Source organism: Squalius cephalus (assembly GCF_949319135.1).
Source record: "Squalius cephalus genome assembly, chromosome: 18".
In the NCBI taxonomy this organism is placed as follows: domain Eukaryota; kingdom Metazoa; phylum Chordata; class Actinopteri; order Cypriniformes; family Leuciscidae; genus Squalius; species Squalius cephalus.
In genome coordinates, this window is record NC_137139.1 from 18,485,614 (window position 1) to 18,512,501 (window position 26,888).

Sequence of the window (26,888 nt, forward strand, 5' to 3'; positions counted from 1 at the left end):
ACGCTTTCTCTTGTATTCAGCTGTCTATTTGAATTGAACCTTCACCACACGGCTTGAAATTCACAGTACAAAACGCACACTCTCAGAGAAACAGGAAGCTGTGCATTGATTAAATAAAGCAATCCCACCAGAGACGCACATTAACACTGATGTATGAATTATTAAATCACAACAGAAAAAAATGGAGGATTATTCCTTTGTACTTAAAAGCAAGAATATATTCCCAATTTGATCCACCAATTTAATGTACAGTAATGTAGGCCAGTTTGTAGCCAAGCAAAAAATATGCCATTTTAAGCACTAAGCTACAATAATTGCTAAGAACTTCTAAAATAACACCGAAATATATAAAAATCTCTCCCTGTGTTGACATTTTTTTAATTATATTAAACATAATATAGACTGTATCATGAAGAAATGTTTTGTTTAAAGCATATTTCCCTACTGAATTGTTTTCTACAAAATATAAGCATTTAAGTTGATTAAAAAAAAGATAATTATGCATAATGTATCCTAATAAACAATATTAAAATGTCCTTTTGTTTGAAATAGAGTACATTTGAGCAGCAGAACAAGTTTCTCTTTTAATGCAAGGTGTCCATAATGTTTTTAGTTATGGATCTTCTGAAAAATATATTTTTTACCAGTCTGGATCTCCCGGAATAAAAGTATCAATGTAGATATTCTAGATGTACTTGAAAAACACAATGACATGCAAAGAGGACAATCGTATCAAATTATGATGGTGTTTGTTAAATATATTTCAAATCAATTGCTGAGATAATATTTTTAATGGACACAGTGGAAAATCATAAAAGCTGTGTGTGGGAACAGTAAATAAAGTGCTAGTTCGGTGTCAATCATCTAGTTGACATAGCAAAGCGACGCCTCTCTTGATCCAGTGCTGAGGACGCTTGCTGGTTGCGAGCATCATGCTGATGACGAAGTTGGTTGAATGGCCAGTGGTGGACAGAGTACCTTTACGCTCACTGGTCTTGTAGAGGGGACACACATAGATGCTGTGGGGGTGTTCCATGCCCCTCTTGTCCGCTAAAGACAGGTTTAGAGAGGTTGCTGAGCAAAGTAACTACAAAAGCATGAAATGATATATATAGATGTACTAAATAATCGTCACATAACATTTATTATCTTACTTGGTTTGATCCAGATGATAGGGACTGCATCAAATAAAATTTTTGGATGCTGTTCGGCCAACACTCCACTGCAAGGAAGAACACATTTCATGAAAATATAGCAAAAAATTTCCAGCATCTTCCTGCCATGTAAGCTTCTCTTGCCTTTTTGTATCCCACCGAGCTCCATCCAGGAAAAGGCCATGAATGTAGACTCCATCTTCAGGAGATGAGTCTGAGGTGTCGAATGGCAGAACCTGAAGCAATAAAGAACAAAATGTAGCTCTCAAATATTCTCTTTCTGATGAAAGTACTCTCAGCCTCAAGACAGTTGCAGTAGAGGATACCTCATAATTAAAGCCAAGCAGGTCAATGGGGATGGAGTACTTCCTGGCGTAGTTCTGCAAGGCTCCTGTTAGGAAAGCCTGAGTGAAGAAAAACCCAGACAACCAGAATACATGGGGCTTCTGGGTGTCATACCAGTCCTGGAAAACAATATGACACAGAGAAATATTAACAAAGGCAAATTCAATTTACTTGTTTTGATCAAAAATACAATAAATACTGTATTTAAAAACTATTATCTATTTAAATATATTTTTAAATGTAATTTATTCATGTGAGGACAAAGCTGAATTTTCAGCAACATAACTCCAGTCTTCAGTGTCACATGATCCTTCAGAAATCATTCTAAAATGCTGATTTGTTGCTCAAGAAACATTTATTATATTATTATCAATGTTGAAAACCCTTGTGCTGCTTAATATTGTTCTCATGATTTTTTTTATATTTTGAAATAGAAATCTTTTATCATTACTATTATTTTTGATAAATTGAATGCACCATTAAATAAAAGTTACATATATATATAAACTGACCACAAACTTTTGAATGGCGAGTATCAACAACATTTTTTCAACAATATTAGTTTTAGTGAGAACAGATTCATTATTTGCAATTTCACATTGTGAATCTGAACAGAAAGTTTACGGGTTTTGTGTATTGAAAGAAAAATTCTGCGCTATTTCTGTTACTAATCAAATGCTGGCAAATTTGTGACACTGATTGCTGCTGTTATCAAATTTAAATTTTCACTCAAATTGTTAATTATAACATGTACTGAAAAAAATATGTATTACATTTAAAAAATGCGAAATATTTCCAGTTTTACGTTAATTTACCTACTTTAACTCCCAAAATCTGCCTTATAATCCTAAAATGTATCGATAACCACCACAATAATACACAATAGAAAGCAATAGAAATATTTATATATTTTTTTTAATCATATGTGATGTGTAACACAAGGACTTCTGGAAAAGTCGTTTTACTGTTTTTTTTAACCGTAAATTATATTGCAATTACTAGTTTTTACTAGCAAAAAAACATAAATTTGACATAATTTTACACTAAAATGAGAAAGAATGTGACGTTTAACCATTTACAGGTAACTTATACTTAAAACCAATTAAGAAGTTTTTAACTTTTTACTGAAGCATTTTTACAGTATCTTTCTAATTTTACAGTGTAATTTTCACTAGTTGTCTGATACCTTTGGCCTCTGTGAGGAGTTGTCTGTTTGTGATCACTGACCTGCAGAAATTTGAGTCTGGCTAGGAAGTCGTTGACATAGCTGCCCAGTGGCTTGAGACTGGGATAGGAGCATTTGGCCCACTTTTCTGGCACTTTCCCCACCAGAAGACCACCAGCTATAGCCTCTAGCTCTGCATCCATCACCACCAGCCCCTTAATGGCCTTTATCAGGTTCTGCAGACTTACGCGTATAGTACTGCTCAAACTGAGAGAAGAAAGTACACAGAAATTATAGAATAAACATCTTCACGTATGTAGAATTGTTTCCATAGATGTTTTTGATCTAAAATGAGCTCTGCGGACTCACTTGTTATACCGCTGCATCTCCTGCACAAGCACCGTATTCATGCTCTCTTCATAACACACAGGGAATTTGTCAAGGGCAGACTCAATGTCAAAATTACCCGGAAGCTGCATGACCGAAATCAGAACGTCAATAAGTCACTGGCGCATATGCAAATCACTTTTTATCCCAATAACAATTTCTAATCTTAAGAATGATGAGTTACTTTAGACAGGATGTCATTAGCAATGTCCAGTAGAGTGGTGTCCCCGCCAGAGCCGCCCCCTCCCTTTGAGCCACCGCCCTGGGTCAGGAGGAGGGAATCAAATAGTAGTTTTGTCTGTTGAAGGTCTTTGGAGATGTCCACATTCTCATGCATGCCAAACACCTCGGGATGCTGGTTAAAAGGCAGGTTCTGTGGAGCATATGCAGTGCATTATATTATCATTGTTTCATGAGAGTTTGAATTTAGTTCGAAGTCAGCAGCTATCATGATATAAAGTCGTACCTTGATAAACTCCACATAGTCTTCATATATGGACTTTGGAGGTGCATGATAATTGCCACTGGGGGAGAAGGAGTAGCGTGGGTGGTCAATAATGTCTTTGTTGTAGAAGTCAGCGAGGATCGTCATGAGGAGGCGACGGTCCCAGTCATCTGTTACACGACCTCCGTAGTTACACTCTCCAGTCAGATACGTGATGGCCTCAAAGGGAACCTCCTGGTACTCATTCACAAAAAGCTGAGACACAGAAAGTAAATATTAAAAAAACATACATTTTTCCAATCTTTGTTTAACAGATTTCAACTGTTATAGTTTGTTATATTAAGGTCACATAAAACCATATAGGAGACTTTTTCATGCCTTCATTTGAAACTTTTCAAATGACTTTTATGTGTAGATTTCAATGGTAAATAGATACACTACTGTCTCTAAACATATTAGAGACACCGCTACTGTACAGGATTGTAAAGGACAACTCAAAACACATCTGTTTTCAAAAACTTTTAATCAGTGACCATTTTATTATATGTGTTGCCTATGTGATGCTCTTTTCTCTTTTTTTTGTTCTGTGTGACATTGTAAAGCACATTGGTCAACGTGTGTTGTTTTAATTGTGCTATGTAAATAAAGTTGCTATTGCTAACACTTTTTTGATGGTCCCCTTTAGACATTTTGTTGACTATAAGTAACGTTGAACCTACATGTCAACTAACACTCAGAGTATTAGAAGAGTATTAATAGACTGTCTGCTTAATATCTGCTAATACTTTATTTCTATGCTCCCCTAAAAAACATTCTACTGACTTTAAGTAACTTTACAATAATATGTCAACTTCTATTAACCCTAACTTCTATTAACCCTAACAGTCTATACTCTAATGAGAGTTAGTTGACATGTAGGTACAACATTACTTATAGTCAAAAGAATGTCTGCCTGCTCGACCAAATGGTTGAGCACATTTTGAGTCACTATATTTTATTGAGAGGAGTACCTAACTTAACTCAAGCTGATTGAGCCATCTTTACCATCTGGTTGAGGTATGTTATGCCCAAAAAATCCACTAGATGTCACAGTGTCAATCAACAGCACTTGTCACAACACTTCCTCAAACATGGATTTCAGAAACAAAAAAAAAACAAAAAAAAATCACTCCTGCCATGTGAACTGTTTTTGGAGAAATTTTGCAAGGTAAGCATTTTTTTTTACATATTACACTGTAAGAGCCCTAACTTTACAAAAGTATGTTACTTGGTGCCATGAAAAAACTTTATGTTTTTAATAATTTTTCAAAAGCATGCTCAACCAAACGGTTGATTTGTAACATAACGGTTAACTGTCACCCCCCTTTTTGAGAATGGACATTAAAATGCACTATTAAAACTTGGTTCTAATTCAAGAATGTTTTGGAATATAGACATAAGTTTGGTCTTGTTTTAAAGAAAACACTCATCAGATTATTGCTAAAGTGAAAGCTCTTCAAAAAATGAAAGTATGAAAAAGTAATGGAAGTTTAAATTTACAGTAAATCAAATATACTGTACTTAATATCTTTTCTTTTATATAAAATATATATTTAAAAAATTTTTTTTTATATAAAATTACTATAAAATCAAAGCCATATATCTAACCAAGTTGTGTTCCAAATTTGAAGTTCCCATGAGATTTTGTTTAGGCGTATTACCAAAAATAGCCACCGGGTGAGATACATTCCATTGAATTTAATTGTATGCATTCTGCCATAGCAAATTAATACATTTCTGTCCAAATATCACTTCTGTCACAAAATATGGAACCTTGAGACTCAGACCTTTCTGACAATATGTGTTTTGTCAAGATTAGAAAAGGTTTTGATCATAAACTATGATGGGCAAAGAAAAAAAAAATCCTGTTGCTCTACCACACTTGACGGCGTGTTTCTTGAAACATAAAAGCCTAAAATGCCATTATATTACTATCTTTTGCCATTTATTTTTTTTAGTTTTTGAATGCAATGTAATGTCTTTGGTTTTGTTACTTTTAGTTATTTGTTTTATTTATTTTTGTTTATTGTTAAAAAACAAGAAAACATATAATTTCCTGTGTTAAAATGAAAACCTGAAATATTTAATGGCATACTTCAATAAATAAAGAAGATTCAATAAACAAAAATATTTTATTTTGATTATGTGTTTAAATAAATTAGTATTATAGTTCATATTTTCATAGTTCATATGAAAATGCGTATATAATTTATTTTACCTTTAAGTTCCATCTCAACCTCTACCAAAAATTTGGTAGAGGCCGATATTTTTAAAATTATGGGATGTGTTGGAAAAAAAAGAGATTGATTGTGGTAACTAGCGACATAAGTAGATAAGAAATGCAAACAATTTTTTTTTCAAATGCCTTTTTCTTGGTGGGGCAGTTAAAGGGTTAACAGGGACCATTGAAATAAAGTGTAACCTTATTATTTTATTACAAAATATTATTTTTCATTTTTGAACTCTATGATAATATGAACAACAAGTGAAATAAGCATAGACCATTACACTATATATTGAGTGAATAGTGACAGTAAAGACATTTATAATGCTGTTTCAAATGCTGTTATTCTGTATCACGGTTTCCACAAAAATCGTTCCACAATCATTTTCAACGTTGATAGAAACATAAAAAACATTAAAAAAATTATTGTGCATCAAATCATCATATTAGAATGATTTCTGAAGGACCATGTCACACTGAACACTGCAGTAATGATGCTGAAAATTCAGCTTTGCCATCACAGGAATAAATTTCATAATTTAAACTTTATTAAAATAGTAATGATAATTGATCAAATACATGCAGCCTTGTGTGAGGATAACAAACTTCTTTGAAAAACATTTTATAAAATCGTAATACTTTTGAACGGTACATAATATACATTTTACAAATATAATTTTAATAATAATATAATTTCCACAATACCAAACAACTGTGACCCTAATGACATTTTTCAAAAGTTAGTACCCTTGGTGTCTTGAGTGTTAGAAATGTAATATGAGACATATTATTTAAATGTATTTACGATGAATAAAATGCTTGCTATGAAATTAGACTTAGAAAGATAAAGGAGTTTATTCATTTAAAATTTTGCATTTCCACCAGAGTGCTATTAAACCCAATAAATAATGTGGTGGAAATGACACTGTGGTGAGAATTCAAGTGTTTTACCTGCAGCTGTCTGATACTAATGCGCAGATCTGACTCGTTAAATCCATAAGGAATGTTCCATCCCAATGGCCCAAACTTTTTCCTCTCCTGGACAAGAGCATGGAAGAAGCAAACCCCGTACAAGAGCTTCTCCCAGACCTACACAACAGCAGGCAGTAATAAAATACTCTTACTGAATATCCGAAACATGAGGGAGAGTCAACATAAGACCGCAAACCGTTACTGTACTCACTGGTTCTTTGTTAGGACAGGCTGCAAAAAACTCAGGGTCTGAGATGGGGTCAGAAATATACGACTGCAACAGATTTAACCTTAAGCCAGTCGGAGGCTCATTGGTCATCTTCACGCCGTTCTGCAGAATGGTCACTGGAAACTGACAGAGCAAACATCTCATCAATTATATCCTTCGACATACAGGAACGTAAAGAGCTGATTAGACAATAATTATATTTAAAAAAGCAAAGAAAACAATTGTCTACTCAGGAGTGTACAGTATGTGTACCATGGGTGATGGGTAGCTGGTGAGCCAAAGACGGAAGTTTGGATGACATGAGTCCGGGGAGAAGTCCTCACAGATCTTCTCCAAAGTGGTCATCCAGGACACGGCCAGGTGGCAGTTCTGCAAGCACACCCAGGTGCCCTCCTTCATGGCCGAGCGGATCATTGTCACTGCTATGGGACCCTGGCCTTGTCCCAGAGAGATGGATTTAAATTGGGAACCACCCATGTTCTTATCATTGGCAAATTTCAGCAGACCTAAGGAAAAGGCAAAACAGTGTTTTAATGTAGTTTTTGACAGGTGTAACACCTTAAAGAAATTGATATTATACACCCCCACCAGGGGTTGCCAAACCCAAGTGACTTTAAAATAACTAATTATGATTTTACTTGTAGACGTAATCAAATAAATCTCTGCTATTAACACAAAGATGTATTTTCTATCTGAGAAATAATAATTCTGTAAATTGAAGAAAGAAGAATAAGGAGAAGTTCACGGAAATCCTGCATTCTGTCTTTACTATTTACTAATTGTCTGTTACATATGCGTCAGATAGATGTCTTTGGTCATGTCATGCTGTTTTTCAATGTCTCTTGCTATGACAGTTGATCCCCCACCGTGATTTCTACCGAGGGGGGCCACAAACTTGCGGTTGGAAAAGTTGTGTAATGTATTCCAGCCTAAAGTGTTTTCCCTAAGTGTACTAAATTAAAGAAATGTATTGTCCTATTTAAACTGGAGTGATTCAAAACTTACTAGCCATAGGATCTGCTCCGGGAGAGAGAATGAACACCAGTGGAATGGTGCAGTTGGAGTCAGTGTAGCTCTTACTGAGGTCAAACGGAGGTGGTTCAACAAATCTCTTTCCCAGTTTGTCAGTCACAAATTTGCTGATTGCCGGCACAATCTTTGAAGAAAGAATAAAGTCAAATTAAAATAGCTGAAAATTTTTTCCTGTGAGTGATGTGATATTATACCTTTATTTTTTCTAAATGGACTATGATAAGAACATGTCAATTTTAAACTCAATGACAACTTACTTTATCAGGCCTCAGGGATCGGTAAATTATCATTTTTTGAAGTTCGTTGAGTTTATCACACCAAGGATTGGGCAAAGCTGTGTTGTAAGGCTCCTTATTGTCATAAATGGGCAGGAAACTCTCAGGACTCTTAGTGAAGCTCTCCCTATATTCAAGCAAATAAATGTCATATTATCAGCTGCACAAAACTTGATATACATAACATGCATATGTAACATATCAGTCATTTCAGATGGCATGGCAGAGACTTCATACTTGAGACCCTGAAGGGCAGGAAGATCACTGGCCCGGCAGATCTCATCCCAGCTCTTATCAGGTAGCCAGTTTGGATCAGGGTTGGAGACGTTGTTCTGAAGGCCAACACCCCCAGTAAGCAGGAACATAAATTCAGAGTACTCGATCTCCTTCTTAGCCCTTAGAATTGCACAGATTAAATCAACACCATATTTTTTAGGACATAAATCTCATCATGTTACCATGAGATCTGACAGTAACAGGACAATGTTGTATTCAGGACTGTATCAAAGCTTGATTTGTTTGAACTTACAGCAGTAAGTTAGAACACAGCAGGAACGAGAAGAGGAGTTTGTCCTTCTCAAAGAGAGAACGGCACACATTGCAGTACAGGTTATAGGTGAAATGGTCAGTCAGGTATCGGAGTCTCTTCTCTAGATTCTTTGATTTGTTGCTATAGAATACATATGAACAATAAGTATACATGCAAAGAAAAGTGCTTAATTTGTAAACTTGTGTGCAGTTATTCCCCACCTGTCATTTATGGAGTTGACATAGAGGTTGACAAACCAGTTGAGAGAGTATTGATACATGGGATCGATGTTGGCCAGGTCTGCGATACTGAAGAAGAGGATGGAGGAGTGCTTGGCGATGGCTCTGTAGCCCTCCCTCGATTCAGCTATTTCAATCTCAGTTTTCTCTGCGATCTGAAAGTTCACAGCAAAGCACAGAGGTTAAACTAGAAACTATCATGGCATTAGTAAAAGGATTTCTTCTAAACCAGCTCTTTGATGCACTGCACCTGCTGTTTCTTAGTAATCTCATTAGACATGATCTTGGCAGCATCCAAGACCTGGATGGCACTCTCGTCTTCCAGGATGTTCCCCTCTGAGGACTGCAGAGTCTCCAGGATTTGGTCCTCAATCTCCTTAAGCTGCTTCTTATTGGCTGCAGACTGAAGGATCAGGGCATTTCTTTCCTCCTCTAATTCAGGTCTGAGTGAAAACAGAAGTGAAATATCATCAAAGGAAATTAATTCTGAATTATATTTCTCAGGAAATCAAAAGAATAAAATAAGAAACTATGCTCTGCGTTAAGAAATGTAATCTTATTATTAGTATAATGATTCATTACATTCTGGCTATATGATTAATTAAATACTGGCTGGTGTTCCTTATTAACGGTTGCATATTTGCATTTTTGTGTGTATGGAAGTTTTTTTAATTTTTTTATTAAATCACCTCTCTTTTGCTACCACAATGCCAAGCAGCTGGTCTTCAAGGCCCTCTGGTGTAATCATGAAGTTCAGCAGGCACACTTTGGTAGCTAGTTCAGGCAGGTAATGAGGGTTCCTCAGCTTTGTAGTGATGTAAAAGCGGAAGTCATTCGAGTACTCAATCACACTCTCGCCCAATCTGATACAGTCCACACCCCCTACAAAAACAAAGCAGGAACTCACTTTGATTTCCAACCCCTGTTTGAGAGTCAAACTAATCGAGTAATCAAAAACACAACTCTCTCAAATACATTTTTGTTTTAAGTTTAAGTAAAATACCTTGTTTGAAAACTTGTTTGAGAAGCAGTGGCTCTAAGGAGGGGTCAAGCTCCTCTCCTACGTTCTCCAGCAGCAGTGGAGTACCAAACTGGATGCAGTTCTCGAGTGTTCTCATGTAGTCGGCATCGGTTAGCTTAATCACATTCAGGTTATGCTCCTTTTCTGAGTTTTTCACCCATTTGTTGGCCTGGCCCTGCGGATCTATCATTAATGGCCTGGCAATGAGAAAACAGGGTTGTAAAACATGACATTTTGGTTCTGATAACTGATGAAAAGATTTGTCATCATTTGCAAACCCAAATTTTGAAAGGTTTTGGCTTTTAGTCATACCATCTTCTGGAGTTGCTCACTATAACACCATTGTCAATAGAGAAGCTGTCAGTGGGCAGGCCAGCGATATTCCAGGCCCTGATCTTGATTGGATCTCCAAGCGTTTTACTTAGAGAGAAGTTATCAGAGGATGGGATCTTCTTTGACTGTGTAGAACAGGAATTGAATACATTGAATAAATGACACTGAATATTCATTTGCAAACAAGACTAGTTTTTACAGAGAGGAGCAATGCAGTACCTTGCAGAGCTTGGCCCACATTTTAGTAGAGTCATTGCGGAAGCTGGCAGTGAAAGCTCCCAGGTAAGCGATAACACCAGCAGATATCAGCACATCACCTGTCAAGTTATCATATGTGCACTGAAGATCATTGGCTGCTCTCAACCACCTGTGTAGAAATACAGGAACACATACTCAGTTGGCCTGAATATAGGAATTAACTGGCTGCATGGATTTCTAAGATTGGTCATAGTTGATTGAAACCTTGACTTTTCTCCTCCTAAACCTCCAATAAGCTTCTCAGCTCTCTCCAGTTTGCGAGCGCAGAGGTCAACCTGGAACTCCAGCTGAGCTTTCTCTTCAGTCTTTTCCTCCAAAGTCTTCTGCAGTGAGGCCAGACGATCCTCCACTTCCTTTAGCTCCGCCCTCTTCTGGTTCAACAGGGCCATGGTGGTGGCCAGGGATTCCTGAGCTACAATTAGGTTAGCTTTCTTAGGTGCCACCACCTGAAAGAGAAAATAATTAGGATTTCAACAAGTGGTATAAAATAATAAAGAAAAAGAGTATGCATATATGCATAATATAAAAAAAACAATTGAATATACAATGTTTTATGAAATATAATAATATAGTTCACCCAAAAATGTAGTTGTAAATTGAAAAAATGTAAATGTAATTAGCCTACTTTGTCGTTCCAAACCCCTAAGACTTTCTTTCATCTTTGGAACACAAATTAAGATCTTTTTTGATGAAATCTGAGAGTTTTCTGTCCCTTCATAGACAGCTACACAAGGCTTTTAGGCTTTTATTCACACATAAACCTTCATCAACTCACACATCAGTTGTGGTAAGCAGAAGCTCAAGCATGTCCGCTTGACATGCAAGAACCAATGAGGTTCATTCTCATGTTACACAGCACGTTTGAGCTCCAGCAAGAGGTTTGTTCTCGCGTATTGATCAGGTTCGGTTGAGCTTGTTTTTATGTTCTCTGATCAATGTTTATATGTGAATAAAAGCCTGAATTCAATCTGTTCATCATATAAAGTGATCGAGTCTCTTCAGAAAATATGGACTAAACCGCTCAATTCAAAATGATTAGTTTTACGATCTCTTTATGAGCTTTTTAAAGCATCAAAGCTCTCAGATTTCATCAAAAAGATCTTCATTTGTATTCTGAAGATGAAAGAAAGTCTGACGGGTTTGGAACGACATAAGGGTGAGTAATTAATGACAGAATTTTCATTTTTAGGTGAATTAACCCTTTAAGTAATGTTTGTGTGTGTATAAATATATACATTACTATTTATAAATATAAAATAATACTGAGAGTAAGCTAGAATAAAAAAAATGAAAGAAATAAAACACATTATACATAATATCTGATGTAAGAAGAAAATATTTGATGTAGCTATTTATCTAATAATTATTGTAGAGAAGGATACAGATAGGGTCTGCCTACCTTTGCCATTCTGTCATAAACCTCCATCGCAGTGATCCATCTGCAAAGCCCCTCAGCAGCAGATGAGGCCTTGGCAACTTTGGTGGGGTCAAAGTCAGGGTTGGTCATGTACTCACTACGGATTTTATGCATCACTTGAGCCTATCACAAAACAACATCAATAAAATACATCAGCCACAGTGTTACAAAACAACATACACACCCTGCACAGCAAAAAAAAACTTACAGGGATGTTGTCTTTGTCATATTCCTTCAGGTCTTTGAGGAAATTCATGTCCCCAAGCAACTTCTTGCTTGGACCCCAATAGTCAAGAATCTATTAGAACAGATAACATGCTGTTGGTAAACAAAAACAAAGACAGCTCTTGACATGTGACCTGACTAGACTTGCTTTTGACCTTCTGTCCGGTTCCTGCAGGATCATTGATCTTCTCTGGTTTGATGTCCTTCATTACACACACCGCTGACATCACCAGCTTCACTCCTGATGGAGGGTTCTTCATTGCTTTTACAATGCTCACATCAGCCGGCTGAAATCACAAATAAGCCCGCATCTTACATAATAATCTATCATTTTATTAACCACAACTTCCAACTTTTAATCATACATGAATTATTACAGGTCTTTATTGATTATATTTTAAACATTCTGAGAAAGGTTTCATCTAAACCCTGATCCCAATTATGACATTTCTGAAATTCTGCATTCAGCATGGACGGCTTACACATACAGACTACCGTAAAATAAAATAAAAAACGATACAATGGAAAAATGAAATCCATCAGAATAGGATTACAATTTGAAAATCACTGACACAACGTTCTTCATTCAAAATGTAACTGACATCAGTGCATACTAAATTGTGATTGGTATTCAGTATTACATTAATTTGCATACTTAACTTGTGACAGGTATTGTCTTCCTTACATGTATTTAAAATTTTATAACTGCCTTGACACAGCACAGTTATTCTCCATGTCTGAATATGCCAACTTCTCTACTATATAGTATGTGAAAAGCAGTATGTAGTTGACCTTGAGTGTGTCCAGGGCAGACAGTGCAGCCTCCAGTGCAGGGATGGCCTCAGCTAAGTCACTCTCACACTCATTCTTCAAAGCCTGGGCTTCATTCGCTTTTATAGTAGCCGTTTCTTCATCCACACGGACAAGTTTGCTCTTCGCCTCAACCTCCACTGACTCAACCTCTATCACCTACAAATGAGAAACATGTATGGTACCCTAACATATATAGGCAAACTTTTATCAAAATAAAGTCAAAACACCTGAAAAACTACAATAGGAACCACAGAAACACTGTAAATGATACATTTGGCAGTACAAAATGAACAAATGATAATTTGCTTTAAACACAGGTACTGTATGATAGACGTTACTGTTTCTTACTTTCATTATTTTGGTGTTGTCAATCTTAGCCTGCTCAAGTTTAGGCTGCAAGTCCACCAGCTCCTTCTTCATTTCACCCACCTAAACCAGCATAGATGCATTAAAATCACTTCTCTGCCTTATTGACCATCATTAAAAAGGCTATGAGGTTTTCCATTTCAGTATTATATACACCATTGTATGGATTGAAAAGATAAGATTATCTGCTACTTTCTTCTGTACATTATTTCCAACACATTACCTGAGACTCCGCAAAAGCTAATTTGTCCAGTCCATTTGTATATCTGTTTTTAGCACTCATAACAGTGTCTCGTTTTTGAGTGAGGAGAATTCTGAAGGCAGCTATGAGCTCCAAGTAGGAAGTAGGAGTCACATAGTTATGGCGACCCAGCTCTGACAAAAACCTGCAAATATATTACACAATTTTACTCTTGCCTGAAAGAATATTTGTCATAACTTTACTGTTCAACATTGCAAAGTGCTTGTGTTCTACAAGTCACAAGTTAAAGAAATTGTTCACCCATCGTCAGTGATTTTTGGAGGAACTACCTCTATATTAGCTTAAGCATCATACCTGTGAGACAGATCAATAGCAGAAGTATGGAAGGTCTTGCAGATTGGCACGACTTCCTGACGCTCAAGATCACTCAGCTCCAATGTCTCCAAAAACTTATTAGCCACTCGCTCCAAAGCCTCTTCAGGCCATGGCTGGGGAGATCAGAAACTGAACTTTAAATTCACTTTCAGAGAAGGTTTATATTCAAAATGACCATAATTACTAAAATGCTTAACCATCTCTTCCCTGGCCTTGCCAACCTTACCTGAAACCAATCTATGGTGCAGCAGTTAATGAGGGAAGGGAACTGTCTGAGGCGGTTTCGGAAGGCATCTCCTATTGGGCTGAAGGCCACTACTATATGTAGGTTCTCTCTGCAGCGAGTCACAAAATAAGCAAATAGAGCCAGAGGGCTGAAATCAAAATTTTTATTCCCAGCCTGAGCAATGGGCCGTACACCCTGTAGGGGACACAGAAGAGAACCCACAGAAAAGAAAATATATATCATTTTCGTACAATACAATACAATACAATACAATACAACACACACATGAATAAAGTGTTTTATAGTTCTTGCATTTATTTTGTCGTCGGTATCTTACCTCCATGATTTCTTGCTTCTCATCCACAGCAAAAATATTTGGTACCTCTCCTGTGTTTAAAATGCTGTCCACATCTTCTAAAAAGGCTTCATCCTTTATCTGAGCATCAGTGAGCAGGAACACCATTTTCTGGCCCTTTACTCCAGCATTCTTCATCAGGCGCTAGACAATACAAAATCCATTAGGGGGCACATTTGTCTTCTAATATAATCTTCACATAGCTCTTTTCCATACAACAACAGTTCAAAGTGACAGAGTGCTGTCAAGCTCCAGAAATGTGTGCAATATCCAAGTGTATATTACAATAAGTAGTATTTATTACTTTTATGGTGCTTAAATGGTGTTTTTTTGTGCTTTTTTTGTAGCTTGACATCCCCTGGTCACAACAGCTGCATTAAGATTTATTAAAAAACATTTGTGTTCCATGGAAACAATAACAGCATAGAGGTTTGGAATGACATGATGGTGAATAAATAATGAAAAATAAAATACCTTCAGATCATCTCTCCATTCATTCATGCCATAGCTTTTGGAGATCTCAGGCTGGAACAAAGTCATATCAGCCATAAAAGTGGCAAGCCTGGTGATGGACTGACGGCCGCTGCCTCCAACTCCAACCAACAGAGCATTTCCACCAGGCTGTTTTAACACACGGCTGATCCTGGACAGGTGCTCTAGAACGTAACTACACAGAACAAGGGAGACAATCAATCAACACTGTCAGACTTTTGATCGATTCCTCTTATTGGAGAATCACAGTACGTTACATCATGCGCTTTTGAAAAGTTACCGGAATATGACCAAGTTCATGCGGTTCTTGTGGGTTTGGTTGTACTCCTCCAGACAGGCTTCTACCACCTCACCAAAACGCTCAATGGAGGGAACCTCTGCATACAGCCTCTCACTTTCATCCACATCCGGGGTCATATAATCGCCAAATAGCATGTTCCGCATATTCTCGTCACAAAGCTGAGGGAAAAAATATACAAAAAACGAATCATCTTTGGTTTCACAGGGTCAGAAGTTCCTTCATATTCATCACATGCATCAATTACATAAGATATTAAGATAATATAAACAAAATTATAGTTATGGTTACGTAATATTCAAGTGAATCATTTACTGAATGAGGAAGCCTTGGATTTTTTTAGTTTTTTTTTTACGTACAGGTTTGTTACCATCCTTAAGATGTTCAAAGACTGTTTCAAAGTTCTCCTTGAAATGCTGCTTCACAATATTGCTCATGAGTGTGAAGAGCCAGGCTCGGTCCTGGTCGTCCACAAGGCGGTCATAGAAGACGCGGTACACTTCGTGTACAAAAAGCCGGATCATTGTTCGCTTGTCTGCAAGTGAATCCTTCTTCAGTAGCAGGCAGCCCTGCACCACTCTTGAGAAATCTCTCAGGTTGAAAGTGTAATGAGACTTAGCTGGAGTGGGAAGGAGATTTTCTATGGCCTTTTTATAAACCTATTTCACACAGAACACAGAATTAGACAATATAGAATAAAAGAAACAAATAATGGAAATATATACCGTTCAAAAGTTTAGGATCAGTAAGCTTTTACTTTTTTAAGAAATTAATTATTTTATTAAGCAAGGATGCATTTAATTGATCACAATTGACAGTTAAGATGATTACATTGTTACAAAACATTTATATCTCAAAGAAATGTTGAACTTTCTATTCATAAAAAAATCCAGAAAAAAAATGCAGTTTTCAACATTGATAATAATAAGGAATGTTTCTTGAACACCAAATCAGCATTTTAAAAGGATTTCTGAAAGATTATGTGACACTGAAGACTGAAGTAAAGGCTGTTGAAAATTCAGCTATGCCATTTGGAATAAATTACATTTTAAAACATATTTGTCACAGGCGCGTGTAGGCAGGAAGACGAAGACAGATAAATATAGTTATAAATATAGTTCCAAACGTAGTTTAATAACAAGTAGGCTAATCCAAGAGTTGGTAGGTAGGCAGACAGGCATAGCACAACACAACTAAACGTAACGGTGACCGGACACGGAATGATGGTGAAGGGGAAACTTAAGTCCTGAATGCAAACGAGGTAATGACAGTACACAGCTGATATACATGAACTTATAATGACGGTAACCAAGGAGACAGATTAGTGGCAGGAATCTGAATAAAGAAACATGTGACTAATGAATACAAACAGAAGGTCCATGAAAACTGAAACTAAACCGAACAGAACGTGACAATATTAAAATAGAAAATTTATTTTAAATATAATTAAATAAATACAAATATTTCACAATATTAGTGTTTTACTAAATATTTGATTAAATAAATGTCGCCTTGGTCAGCATAAGAGACTAAAAACATTCAAATATCTTACCAACCCCAATCTTTTGAACAGTAGTATATACATACAGTATACACATACAAACCCGTGAGACCTTTTTTAAGATTTTAAAAACTTTTTTTGAGACCACAAATTAAGATATTTTTGATGAAATCGGAGAGCTCTCTGACCCTTCCATAGATAACAATTTAATTACACCTTCAAGGCCCAGAAAGGTAGTAAAGACATTGTTAAAATAGTCCATGTTGTGACTACAGTGGTTCAACCTTAATTTCATGAAGCGACAAGAATGCTTTTTGCGTGGAAAAAACTAACAAAAACAACAACTTTATTCAACAATTTCTTCTTGTCTGTGTCAGTCTCCTGCGCAGTTTATGTTGTAAATACAGTGCAGCGCTTTCGAGTTCTATGTCAGAATGGTGAGCCGTTCTGACGTAGAACTGGTAGTGGTAAAGTGGTAATTAAATTGCTGTCTATGGAGAGGTCAGAGAGCTCACCAAATTCATAAAAAATATCTTAAATTGTGTTCCGAAGATGAACAAAGGTCTTACGGGTTTGGAACAACATGAGGGTGAGTACTTAATGACAGAATTTTAACATTTGGGTGAACTAACCCATTAATTGCCTTTTTACCCCATGACTCACCTCAAGTGTTGCAGTGACTATCTGATTGCCAATCGTGAAACAGTCAGGTGGGAAATCATTGGTCCGGAGGTAAAAGGTCACAACATTAGAGAAAATGCGCACCATGGTCTCATCGCTGAATGAATTGATGCTGCAGATGTTAAAATGGCGAAGGAAACGAGGAGTCACTGCATTCCTCCCACCACCAGGAGGGCCCATCGCAGAGATCAGTTGTATGTCCATAAGTGTGATTTTTGTGGTGTCCTTGAGATCATACCTACAGCATAAGGACTTTATTATAACAGCAAGAAAATCAAAGAATCAAAAATCTAGGACAGACAATACTGATTTATAGTGTACTGTATATTTATAGTGCAGTAGTGTATAGTGTAGTTTAGTTTACCAGTTCCCATGGTCAAAATATTGACGAAGCAGCTCAATTGGAGGTTGTGCACCAAACACCTCTTTTGCTGGCATATTCATGTCATCCACAAAAATTATGCATTTCTTTCCCATGGGAGGTCCATACACTCCCTTTCGCCTTTTGTCTAGTCTGGACATAATAATGTTCTAGAGGATAGAAAGAGAGTTTGTGTCATGGAAATATACCACTGATAGATTCAGTGGGTTCATTCTAATATATTGACATCATGGTAATTGTAAAGTGGTTACCTGGGTCTGACTGGCACTGGTGCGAGCTGAGAAGTTGATGAAGAAGGGAAGGAAAAGGTCTTTGTCGAGATTGTTCATTAATTTTTCTTTCACGTAAACAGATTTTCCAGTGCCAGTAGGGCCGACGAGCAAAAGGGGCCTAAGTTCAATGGAAAAATAAGATGAGTTTGGATAAAGGGAATAAAACAAAATCTATAGCTTAACTATCAAAGCTAAAAAAATATTTGGTCTAATGCAGAGGTTCTAAAACAGGGGGCCAGGGCCCACTAGGCGCCTCTGCAAACTTCCAAGGGAGCCACAGGACGACTTTAAATACTTTAAATGAATAAATTATAAGTAATATATTAAAATAGTGTAACTCTAATCTAAATTAAAATGTTTCTGTTAATACAAGCAGAAACCATAAACAAGCAGCTTTGTTATAATTATAGCAGAAATATCTTAGCCTATTGTGTTGCACAAGGGTGGTCTTTAAAGGTCAAAGTGGTTGAGGAGCACTGGTCTAATGTTTGTCAAGACAATAAAAAATAATACTTACATCCCAAATTGAATGCAGAGATCCATCAGATAAGTGTATCGTACAGTGTCAATTGTGGGGACAATGATATCCTGTACTTTGGTATTCTTGTCCCCTAATGGTACATTTTTGATCGACTCATTCCAGTGTACCCAACGTCCTTTTCCTTTGAACTTAATTTGAAGGGAAAAATAGTCATTATCTGGAGTAATATGTCTCAAATTCTCATATTACTAAACTCTTATTTACCAACCTCATAACTGTAGTCATAGACAAGACCTTTCTCGTCAAAGGGACATTCCCATCTTGACACAGTAGCAGGTACGGGGTAGTCTTCTGCATTTCCTGAGATAATTTCCCTCAGAAACTGATCAAATCGACTGCGACTGTCTGTGTCACAGCAACCACCGACAGACCACACCAGGGCAAAGGCAAAAGCAGCCTGCATAGGCCAAAATTCATGTTTACATTCAACTGTGTTCTGAAAAGTTGTATATTGTGCCTTTTAAATGAATAATTACCATGATCCATGTGCGTATGTTTTTGTTCCCTGGGTCTTCCTTTAAAGGTCCAGTCAGCAACATCTCAAAGAGTCGTGTGAGAGACACAACAGTATTACTGTTGCTAGTGGGAATGACCTCCTGGAATATGAAACTTAATGTAACTCAATGAGCTCCAACTGATTTGTTGACAACATCTAAGATCAAAATAATATAACATTGGTTATGCTATACGCAATTCATAACGTGAAGCAATTACCCGGCATTGTTTGCGTAACAAAACAAGTGCAGGAGGAAGTAACCACTCAAAGAGCTGCTGCAGTAGTGTGGAATTGTCTTGTGTCTGAAGTGGTTCAGGAAGTTTTCTCATCCATGATAGCACCAGAGGAGACCATCCTAGCTGAGACGGCTCCATGTAGATCATTCCACAGCGACTCACTGTGGCTGGCTATTTCAGAAATCAGAATTTGTTAGCATGCTATAGATCATGGATCATGATGCTAAAGTGGCTTTGAATATCCTGTATATCTGGACAGTGCTGAGGTTTCATAGTGAATTTTGAGACAGGCTGACTTACAGAAGCTTGCGACAAATCCATGGCCTCAAATATCAGACTCATTTGATTGGACATCTGAATAATCTCCCCACTCATGAGGCATAGCTAAAACGAAACAAAATTTCAATGACAACATCCACCAGCCTCCTGTCTAATAGCAAATGCTCCAACAACATTGATATAAAGGCATTTCTATATTTTTTCTGTATAGATATAATATAATTGCCTTTTTGTTGTCATCCAGCACAGTGTTCATGCTTTCAATCCACAGCGTGTCTATGGGGCCATCAAACACCACCCATTTCCTCTCTGGGGTCTCACTGGAGGCAAATTCTCGAAAGGTGTTTGCCACAATCCCATCAGTCCACTGATAAAACCGAAACGAACAGGTGAAAAAAAATGCACAAATAAACAAACTATTATTTTTATAATCTGTCTGATGTAGAATTCAAACTCTCACCTCATGGGACACAGGATCAAACTGACCAAACAGTTGACCCATCGTAATAGATTTAGGATTGACAGTTTGGTACAATACTTTTTCTTCATCATTATAGCCACACTCATTCATCAGCGTCAAAGTATCAGCAAGAACATGAAGTACTTTGGTTTTTCCAGCAAATGGTTCTCCGACAAGCATGAACCTATGGAATATTTTAGGTCAAGAGAATATTTTATTCTTTGGTCCAACCTTACCATCGGATAAAAATCCACTCACCCACTTACCCATGACGAACTATCATCATCTCATACGTTTGAATCATTTTGTCCAGGAAAGCCTTGACAGGTTGCACATTGTGCTTTTTGCAACACTTTTGAGCACATTCCAGGAACAACTAGTGCACATGAACAAAGATGTAATTGAAATCTATTATTTCTCACAAAGCAATCTAATTGAGAAACTAAGCAAACAAGCAAAAACATACCTTATAATCTGCCACAGGCAGAGAAATTCCTGGGAACAGGTCACTGGTGATTCCATTGAAAAGTGGGATATCATGGGAAAGAAACTTAGGCTCATTGACATCCTTGATGGACCGGAGAAGCTATCAACAGAATGAGGATAACATATCAGATATCAGCCAACTTAGGGTATAATATATTATGCTAACTATTCTTCCATTTAATTTACTTACAAGCATATCCTCGTTTTCATCTGGAAATTTGAGTTTGAGGTTGCCAGCAGCCACCAGCACTGCTTTAACGGCTCTCATGCCATAATCATAGTGAAACTGAGAAGATAGCTGCTCAGAGCACAGCCTGTAGGTCATCACAATCTTCACAGAGAGAGGCTTAGCATTGAGGAAGCCATACGAGTATAAGGAGATCTCAGCGATCAGTGCATAGTTGGGCACCATCATTGCCACTGTTCTAAACAAGACCTGAGTAACATGAAAACAGAATAGTATAGTTAAAGCCACATTGCACTGCCTGATGATAATGAAACAAGTTACACATAATAAAAAAAAAACACCTTTAGATTATCAGGAAGTTCAGATCGGCCAGCGTATCCAGGGTTCATAGTGATGGCGACAAAACAGTTGGGGTTGAGGCGTAACACTGTGCCCTCAAAGTCAAAATGTTCAAGGTTCATTTCGATGGCCCTCTGAATACACAAGATCTGCTGAGCCACCACCGACAGCACCTCCAACTCAATCCGGTTAAATTCGTCAAAGCAAGCCCAGGCACCAGTAGACGCCAATCCCTTGAAGAACTAGGAAAGAATAGTTATTAAGTTTTCATGTTATTCACGGAGCCCAGTGAGTAAATAATAGATAAACTGGTGAACGTAGCCTAATAAAATTAGAGTGTAAGAGATTTCTGAGTGTAGGTTTCTGAGGAATAACAAGATAAGTTGGTCATGGACGAGTCTTTGATGTATTACAGCTTTATACACCAGCTTTATATTTGAAATGTAAAAACTCTCACCTTCCCCATGGCTAGGTAGTCAAGGCCATCTGAGCAGTTAAACACCACACATTGAACAGCAAGGGCTTTGGCCAGATCTTTGGTGGTTTCAGTTTTGCCTGTGCCTGCAGGTCCCTCAGGAGCTCCACCCAAATTCAAGAAAAATGCTCCAATCTTTGAAAGAGAACAATAAGCCAGATATCAGAAAATAAAATAATTATGCCTCAAAATAATCACAAAAAAATGAAAAAAATGTAGCTAGCATGATTAGTGTTAATTTGTTAATTTTGTTTAGGAGTTAATTAATTGTCATAGCTGAGTATTTTCTGTATTCTCATAGCATAATGAATAGCATAAAATAAATTAGCCATTAAATATACCAAAGTTCGGTAGCATCTGTCTGTTAATGGTGTGATGACCAGGCGAGGAGAGTTTCCAAGGTATTCATAAGCATACTTAACATCACAGTTTATAATGCGAACACGAACATTCTCGTTAGCCCAATAGTAACGTAGCTGGGCCAGCCACTGAAAATCTGTCTCACTTGAAACTCCTGAAATGGATATTGAAAGAAACCCACAGTACAATATATTAACCACAAATTCAAATATTTATGTCATATATTAAAGATAACTTAATTTTTTTTTTACAAGATTACAGACTTATTGATTTATAAACTGCATAATATTAGCTACCATGTAGATAAATCTAAGCAAGATAACCTTTCTCTATCATCTCCATGACAACATCCCTTGCGTGCACATCTATGGTCACTAGTGCTCCAAGAGTGGTGCGTGTCTGCTTGGGCAGCTTCCCCCTCACCAGCTCCACAATATCATTCAGCTGATTCTGCAGCTGCTCATAGTAGTTCTTCAGACCCTATGAAATCATCAACATATTAGACAAATAGCAAAATAAACAGAGAATTCAATGGTCCACTGATATTCAGAGTGGTTTCCTTACATTATCTCCACTCCTGATGGCTTCATGTACTTCCAGTGTCCAATACATCTGAGAAGTACAGAGGACCACCTGTCCAGGCCACTCACGTACCCACTGACTCCTTTTAGTGTGTGGATAAGCCTGAGCACATTCATCACAGTAACATGGTGCATAAAATGTAATAAGATTAAAGAGTTTTAAACGAAAAGTGCAAATAGGAACATGAGTTTTTACCAGCCTGGAGTGATTGATCACATCCCTGACGCTTCTCAGCATGATGTCTTCCACCTCCAGTAGCCACTTTTCCACAGCTCCTCGTGCTTCAGAGGTAGAGATCCTCTCGATGAGCTCCACACGCTCCCCCTCACTGCTGTACATGGCCTGGATGTCCAGGTTGGGCAGGAAGTCCAGTTTGGCAATGCCCTCAAAGCATTTCTTTAAATGAGGCTGCACTCGCATGGGATCTTTGGTTTCTGAGAGAATCTCCAGCATCTCATCATTTGACAGGAAAAAGAATCTACAGAGAGTGAAAAGGATTATTAATATGCACGAAGGTTATATGCCATGGCAGTTTGATAGTATGATGAGGTGCACTAACTTAAAGGTGAAGTGTGCAGTTTTGATATTGTTACCTAAACCTAAAACTATTTAAATTGTTTTCCTTAACTAAAATAAAGTTCAAATAAATAAAATATAAATATTAGCTGAAAAACATAACTGAAAATTAGAAATGTTGCCTTTATAAATAAGAGAAAGTTCAATACTGAAATTATTAAAACTAAAATAATATTAAAAACAAATACAAAATAAATTAAATATAAATAAATAAATTAGAAATAAAATAAATGAAAGCTAAATACAAATATTTACAAAACCAAACATTATAAAAGCAATAAAACAAACTAAAATTGAAATTATAAAAATGAAAGCTAATTGTAAATATTAAGAAATGCTAAAAACACAGCAATTGTGTAGTATCACTAAATGGAACTGCAAATATAATGACTATTTCCAAACATGTTTCCTGAACGAAACTACTGTCTACCATTGGTCCAAAAAACAATAGCCCCACCCCAAACTCACACAATTGGTTAAACTAGTGTTGCTGTCCTGCGACTTGTCAGAATGATCAAACAAATAGCACTTACTTTTTTCTACAAAATCTTTTTATGAATGGCTTATTTTGACATTTAAAAAACATACATACTTTACCTGAATGGTGAGCATGAAACCGTAATTTTTTTTTATATATTACCGTGGAAAAAACAATCTTTTCTTTTCAAGGTATGCATTCAGGCCCTTCATAATGTTCTCAAGGAGGTTGTAGGACTCTTGCAGATTTTCAAACAAGCCAGGAAGAGAGGTTGCAGGTAAAATCTGTGCACATGGGGGGATTATTGGTATTAGTTTCTTTCAAACATAAAATCTAATCGATGAATGAGTTTTATACTGCTAGCACGTGAGCAAAATGATTTCCAAACCTCCAATGTTTTTATTATTTATATTATGTTTCATCACCTTTGGGTCCTTCACACAGTGTGTCATGACCTCCTTCCAGTGTTTGTTCACAATCTGGAAGAGACGGCCCTCCTCAGGCATCTGCTTCATTATATCCTCTGAGCTGAAGATGGGCTCCAGGTATAACCACTGATGTTGTACCTTCAGCCACTCATCTATAGTGTCTTGGATACGGATCAAACGCTCCTCCCAGACCTGGTTTGAATCAGCAAAAATCTAAATGAGTCTTTCTAAATTAACTCAGTATCCCTTAACCACGATAAAGAAAGCTAACAGACCAGAAATGAGCTCATAATATGTTCTTTACTTGAATATATGTCTGAATATTTCTTATGCACAAACTAAACCAATTGCTAAGAACATGTGAATCAATAAAAATCCAGTAGTCTTTATATAGACAGAATTTTTTTTTTTTTTAATACATATTTATTTCTAAAAGAAATGCATAGGTTTTTGAAGCAAGCTTGTTTAGAAACTGTTATTGGTATTCACATTTGTGATTGTGAATAAAACAAAATTACTCATCTTTTTGTGACTAAAAAATTACTTGAAATACCCATCCTTCAACTATCTCACCTTGATTTCCTTCTCGAAAGGCTTGATGAAAGGAGAGCCTCTCATGGTTTGGGTTTTCACTATCTGGTCATCTAACATGGTTTGAATCTCATCCACAGAGGAGAGAATGGACACGCCACTGTCCCTGTATGGATGATACTGAAATGACACCGTCTCCCAAACCTCCACCATATTATGCATGGCCCTCTCCAGACCGAATTCCTGAAAGTGAACAGTTTCAAAAAATATGTGAGGTGTTTTGTCTATACGGCATATAACTGCACCAAATTATCTGGGGTGGATTCACAGTGTTATTACTTTGCTGGCTCCTGCACTGATGCTTTCAAAAAGTTCCAAGTACGGGGTGAGGTTCTGTTTGAGGATTTTGCGCAGACTGCTGCCAGAATCAGGGGTCAAGTCATGGCCCGCAATTTCTGACATTTGCTCCCAGTGCCGAGGTCTGATGCCGGGGTTACACAGGATGGACAGCATTGGAATGTACTCCTAAAAATATATAAAACATAAAAATTCTGTAATTTATCTTCCTACATGCAAGTCCATGAGGGTGAGTAAATTATTGTTCATTTTTGGATGAACCAATCCTTTAATCTGTAGGCTGGAAACATTACCTTGAACTCTTTGACTTGCTCTACAACACTTGAGCAGATGTTAATAGTGGCACTCCCCTGTTTGTCTTCTTCCTCTTTGGGCTTCTTCTTTTGTCCTGCTTTTTTCTCCTTTTCTTGCTCAGCCTTCTTTTGTTTCTGCAGGAAGAACTTCAGCATCTTGTATATTTCTCTGATGTACTCCTCAACCTCCAGCTCTATACTTTCACTATTCAAATCCAAGAAAGACCCGTCCATCCATCTACACTCAGATGACAAGACAAGATAGCATCCTTTATATCATAAATCAAGTTCTTGGAGAGGAAAATAAACTGTCTGAAAATAATGGCAATAAAGTGATGCAATTTATAATTATAAATCAGAGGAACATGAATCCACAAACTTCTTTCTTGTGCGTTGCCATTTCAGAACCAAGCTGAAGAGCTTCTGATAGGGCTCAATAGTTTCCTTGATCACCTCCACCTCTGGGTATAAGGTTTGGTCCCACTTGTAAAGGGCTTCTTCTTTGTTGATAAAGACAATTGATTCCTCAATGTCCTGGATCCTTTTCTGCACTGTTCTCACATCAGAAGCATACTGGAAAGGAGAGGAAGTATCGCAATACTATCTTTCAGAAGTCCAATAATCATGACAGGTTAGATGAAAGAAAAGTTTTGTAGTAATTTTTTCACCTTCATGTCATACCAACTATGCATTTACTTTACTTAACAAGAGATCTTAAACACAATATCCAAGCTTCTGTTTTCCATACAATCAAATTGATGGTGATGTACCATGACAAGCTCCAAAAAAGAAAACGACAAAGCATCGTAAAGTATGGAAAGCAGAAGCATGGAGGTTCTGCCTGACAGATATCCATTTGTGTTTCACGGAATATGGGATCGAAATGATGTGAGATGTGGGTGAACTATTTCTTGAACTGGACAAATAAACTGAACATTTCAGTTGGCAATGTACCTGTTGAATCATATCGAGTTCAGAGCACTCTGCAAATTCCTCCATCCTGCGGCCTACTTTCTCTAGTTCTAGCAGCAGCTTCTCTCTTCGACCCATAAGTTCCTGCTGACTCTTTTGCTTGCCTTTTTCAATCACCTACAAAACAATTGTGTAAGTCCTTCTAACAGAAAACTTAAAGTTCATATATTTGATATCCATTTAAATCCATCCCTGGATAATTATTCACCTCATCACTTTGATCAAAGATGGGGTAAATGTTTTGTGGCCAGAGCACTACTGTGGCATTCAGTTCAAGGTGCTCTGGTTCAAAAATATGTACATTCATCAAATAATTCATCCTGTCCTGTGATTCCTGGGGGGAAAAAGTATTTTAACCATTTTAATTGTTATCCAGACTAATAACATGTCAAACTTAGTAAATAGTTCTGAGGTACCCACCATGATCTTATTGTTGAGCTCCTCTATTTCCTTGGTTTTCACCTGATTAATGTAAGTAATCATTTCTATCATGTCCTCTGTTGTTTCAGGGACTTTCAAAGCCCTGTCCTGAATGGCCTCAAACTCTTTACAAATCCTGA

General features: G+C 37.1%; 1 protein-coding gene across 1 annotated transcript in view; it reads right to left on the bottom strand.

Moving 5' to 3' along the window:
* Nucleotides 1-705: 705 nt before the first annotated feature.
* Nucleotides 706-26,888, bottom strand: part of dnah12 (dynein, axonemal, heavy chain 12) — a 30,852-nt gene continuing 4,669 nt past the window's right edge. Inside the window, exons 12-73 of the mRNA XM_079848950.1 lie at nucleotides 26,749-26,884; nucleotides 26,537-26,662; nucleotides 26,311-26,445; nucleotides 25,736-25,929; nucleotides 25,357-25,594; nucleotides 25,046-25,231; nucleotides 24,749-24,949; nucleotides 24,173-24,367; nucleotides 23,910-24,031; nucleotides 22,889-23,171; nucleotides 22,676-22,795; nucleotides 22,435-22,591; nucleotides 22,093-22,265; nucleotides 21,734-21,886; nucleotides 21,279-21,518; nucleotides 20,941-21,186; nucleotides 20,731-20,850; nucleotides 20,531-20,640; nucleotides 20,265-20,448; nucleotides 20,031-20,171; nucleotides 19,826-19,909; nucleotides 19,508-19,696; nucleotides 19,270-19,389; nucleotides 19,002-19,190; nucleotides 18,770-18,921; nucleotides 18,232-18,370; nucleotides 17,963-18,129; nucleotides 17,581-17,836; nucleotides 15,776-16,075; nucleotides 15,399-15,577; nucleotides 15,101-15,293; nucleotides 14,609-14,770; nucleotides 14,272-14,466; nucleotides 14,025-14,158; nucleotides 13,692-13,854; nucleotides 13,451-13,531; nucleotides 13,082-13,258; nucleotides 12,445-12,576; nucleotides 12,273-12,362; nucleotides 12,047-12,187; nucleotides 10,852-11,093; nucleotides 10,609-10,756; nucleotides 10,369-10,514; nucleotides 10,039-10,253; nucleotides 9,725-9,917; nucleotides 9,286-9,478; nucleotides 9,018-9,190; nucleotides 8,797-8,937; nucleotides 8,505-8,663; nucleotides 8,250-8,394; nucleotides 7,966-8,116; nucleotides 7,213-7,466; nucleotides 6,943-7,083; nucleotides 6,711-6,848; nucleotides 3,518-3,751; nucleotides 3,236-3,424; nucleotides 3,034-3,137; nucleotides 2,727-2,931; nucleotides 1,481-1,618; nucleotides 1,299-1,390; nucleotides 1,155-1,222; nucleotides 706-1,050 (exon numbers count right to left, since the gene is read on the bottom strand). Coding sequence (XP_079705076.1) covers nucleotides 857-1,050; nucleotides 1,155-1,222; nucleotides 1,299-1,390; nucleotides 1,481-1,618; nucleotides 2,727-2,931; nucleotides 3,034-3,137; nucleotides 3,236-3,424; nucleotides 3,518-3,751; nucleotides 6,711-6,848; nucleotides 6,943-7,083; nucleotides 7,213-7,466; nucleotides 7,966-8,116; nucleotides 8,250-8,394; nucleotides 8,505-8,663; nucleotides 8,797-8,937; nucleotides 9,018-9,190; nucleotides 9,286-9,478; nucleotides 9,725-9,917; nucleotides 10,039-10,253; nucleotides 10,369-10,514; nucleotides 10,609-10,756; nucleotides 10,852-11,093; nucleotides 12,047-12,187; nucleotides 12,273-12,362; nucleotides 12,445-12,576; nucleotides 13,082-13,258; nucleotides 13,451-13,531; nucleotides 13,692-13,854; nucleotides 14,025-14,158; nucleotides 14,272-14,466; nucleotides 14,609-14,770; nucleotides 15,101-15,293; nucleotides 15,399-15,577; nucleotides 15,776-16,075; nucleotides 17,581-17,836; nucleotides 17,963-18,129; nucleotides 18,232-18,370; nucleotides 18,770-18,921; nucleotides 19,002-19,190; nucleotides 19,270-19,389; nucleotides 19,508-19,696; nucleotides 19,826-19,909; nucleotides 20,031-20,171; nucleotides 20,265-20,448; nucleotides 20,531-20,640; nucleotides 20,731-20,850; nucleotides 20,941-21,186; nucleotides 21,279-21,518; nucleotides 21,734-21,886; nucleotides 22,093-22,265; nucleotides 22,435-22,591; nucleotides 22,676-22,795; nucleotides 22,889-23,171; nucleotides 23,910-24,031; nucleotides 24,173-24,367; nucleotides 24,749-24,949; nucleotides 25,046-25,231; nucleotides 25,357-25,594; nucleotides 25,736-25,929; nucleotides 26,311-26,445; nucleotides 26,537-26,662; nucleotides 26,749-26,884 — 10,366 coding nt within the window. The 3' untranslated portion in view covers nucleotides 706-856. The remainder of the gene's footprint in view (nucleotides 1,051-1,154; nucleotides 1,223-1,298; nucleotides 1,391-1,480; nucleotides 1,619-2,726; nucleotides 2,932-3,033; nucleotides 3,138-3,235; nucleotides 3,425-3,517; nucleotides 3,752-6,710; nucleotides 6,849-6,942; nucleotides 7,084-7,212; nucleotides 7,467-7,965; nucleotides 8,117-8,249; nucleotides 8,395-8,504; nucleotides 8,664-8,796; nucleotides 8,938-9,017; nucleotides 9,191-9,285; nucleotides 9,479-9,724; nucleotides 9,918-10,038; nucleotides 10,254-10,368; nucleotides 10,515-10,608; nucleotides 10,757-10,851; nucleotides 11,094-12,046; nucleotides 12,188-12,272; nucleotides 12,363-12,444; nucleotides 12,577-13,081; nucleotides 13,259-13,450; nucleotides 13,532-13,691; nucleotides 13,855-14,024; nucleotides 14,159-14,271; nucleotides 14,467-14,608; nucleotides 14,771-15,100; nucleotides 15,294-15,398; nucleotides 15,578-15,775; nucleotides 16,076-17,580; nucleotides 17,837-17,962; nucleotides 18,130-18,231; nucleotides 18,371-18,769; nucleotides 18,922-19,001; nucleotides 19,191-19,269; nucleotides 19,390-19,507; nucleotides 19,697-19,825; nucleotides 19,910-20,030; nucleotides 20,172-20,264; nucleotides 20,449-20,530; nucleotides 20,641-20,730; nucleotides 20,851-20,940; nucleotides 21,187-21,278; nucleotides 21,519-21,733; nucleotides 21,887-22,092; nucleotides 22,266-22,434; nucleotides 22,592-22,675; nucleotides 22,796-22,888; nucleotides 23,172-23,909; nucleotides 24,032-24,172; nucleotides 24,368-24,748; nucleotides 24,950-25,045; nucleotides 25,232-25,356; nucleotides 25,595-25,735; nucleotides 25,930-26,310; nucleotides 26,446-26,536; nucleotides 26,663-26,748; nucleotides 26,885-26,888) is intronic.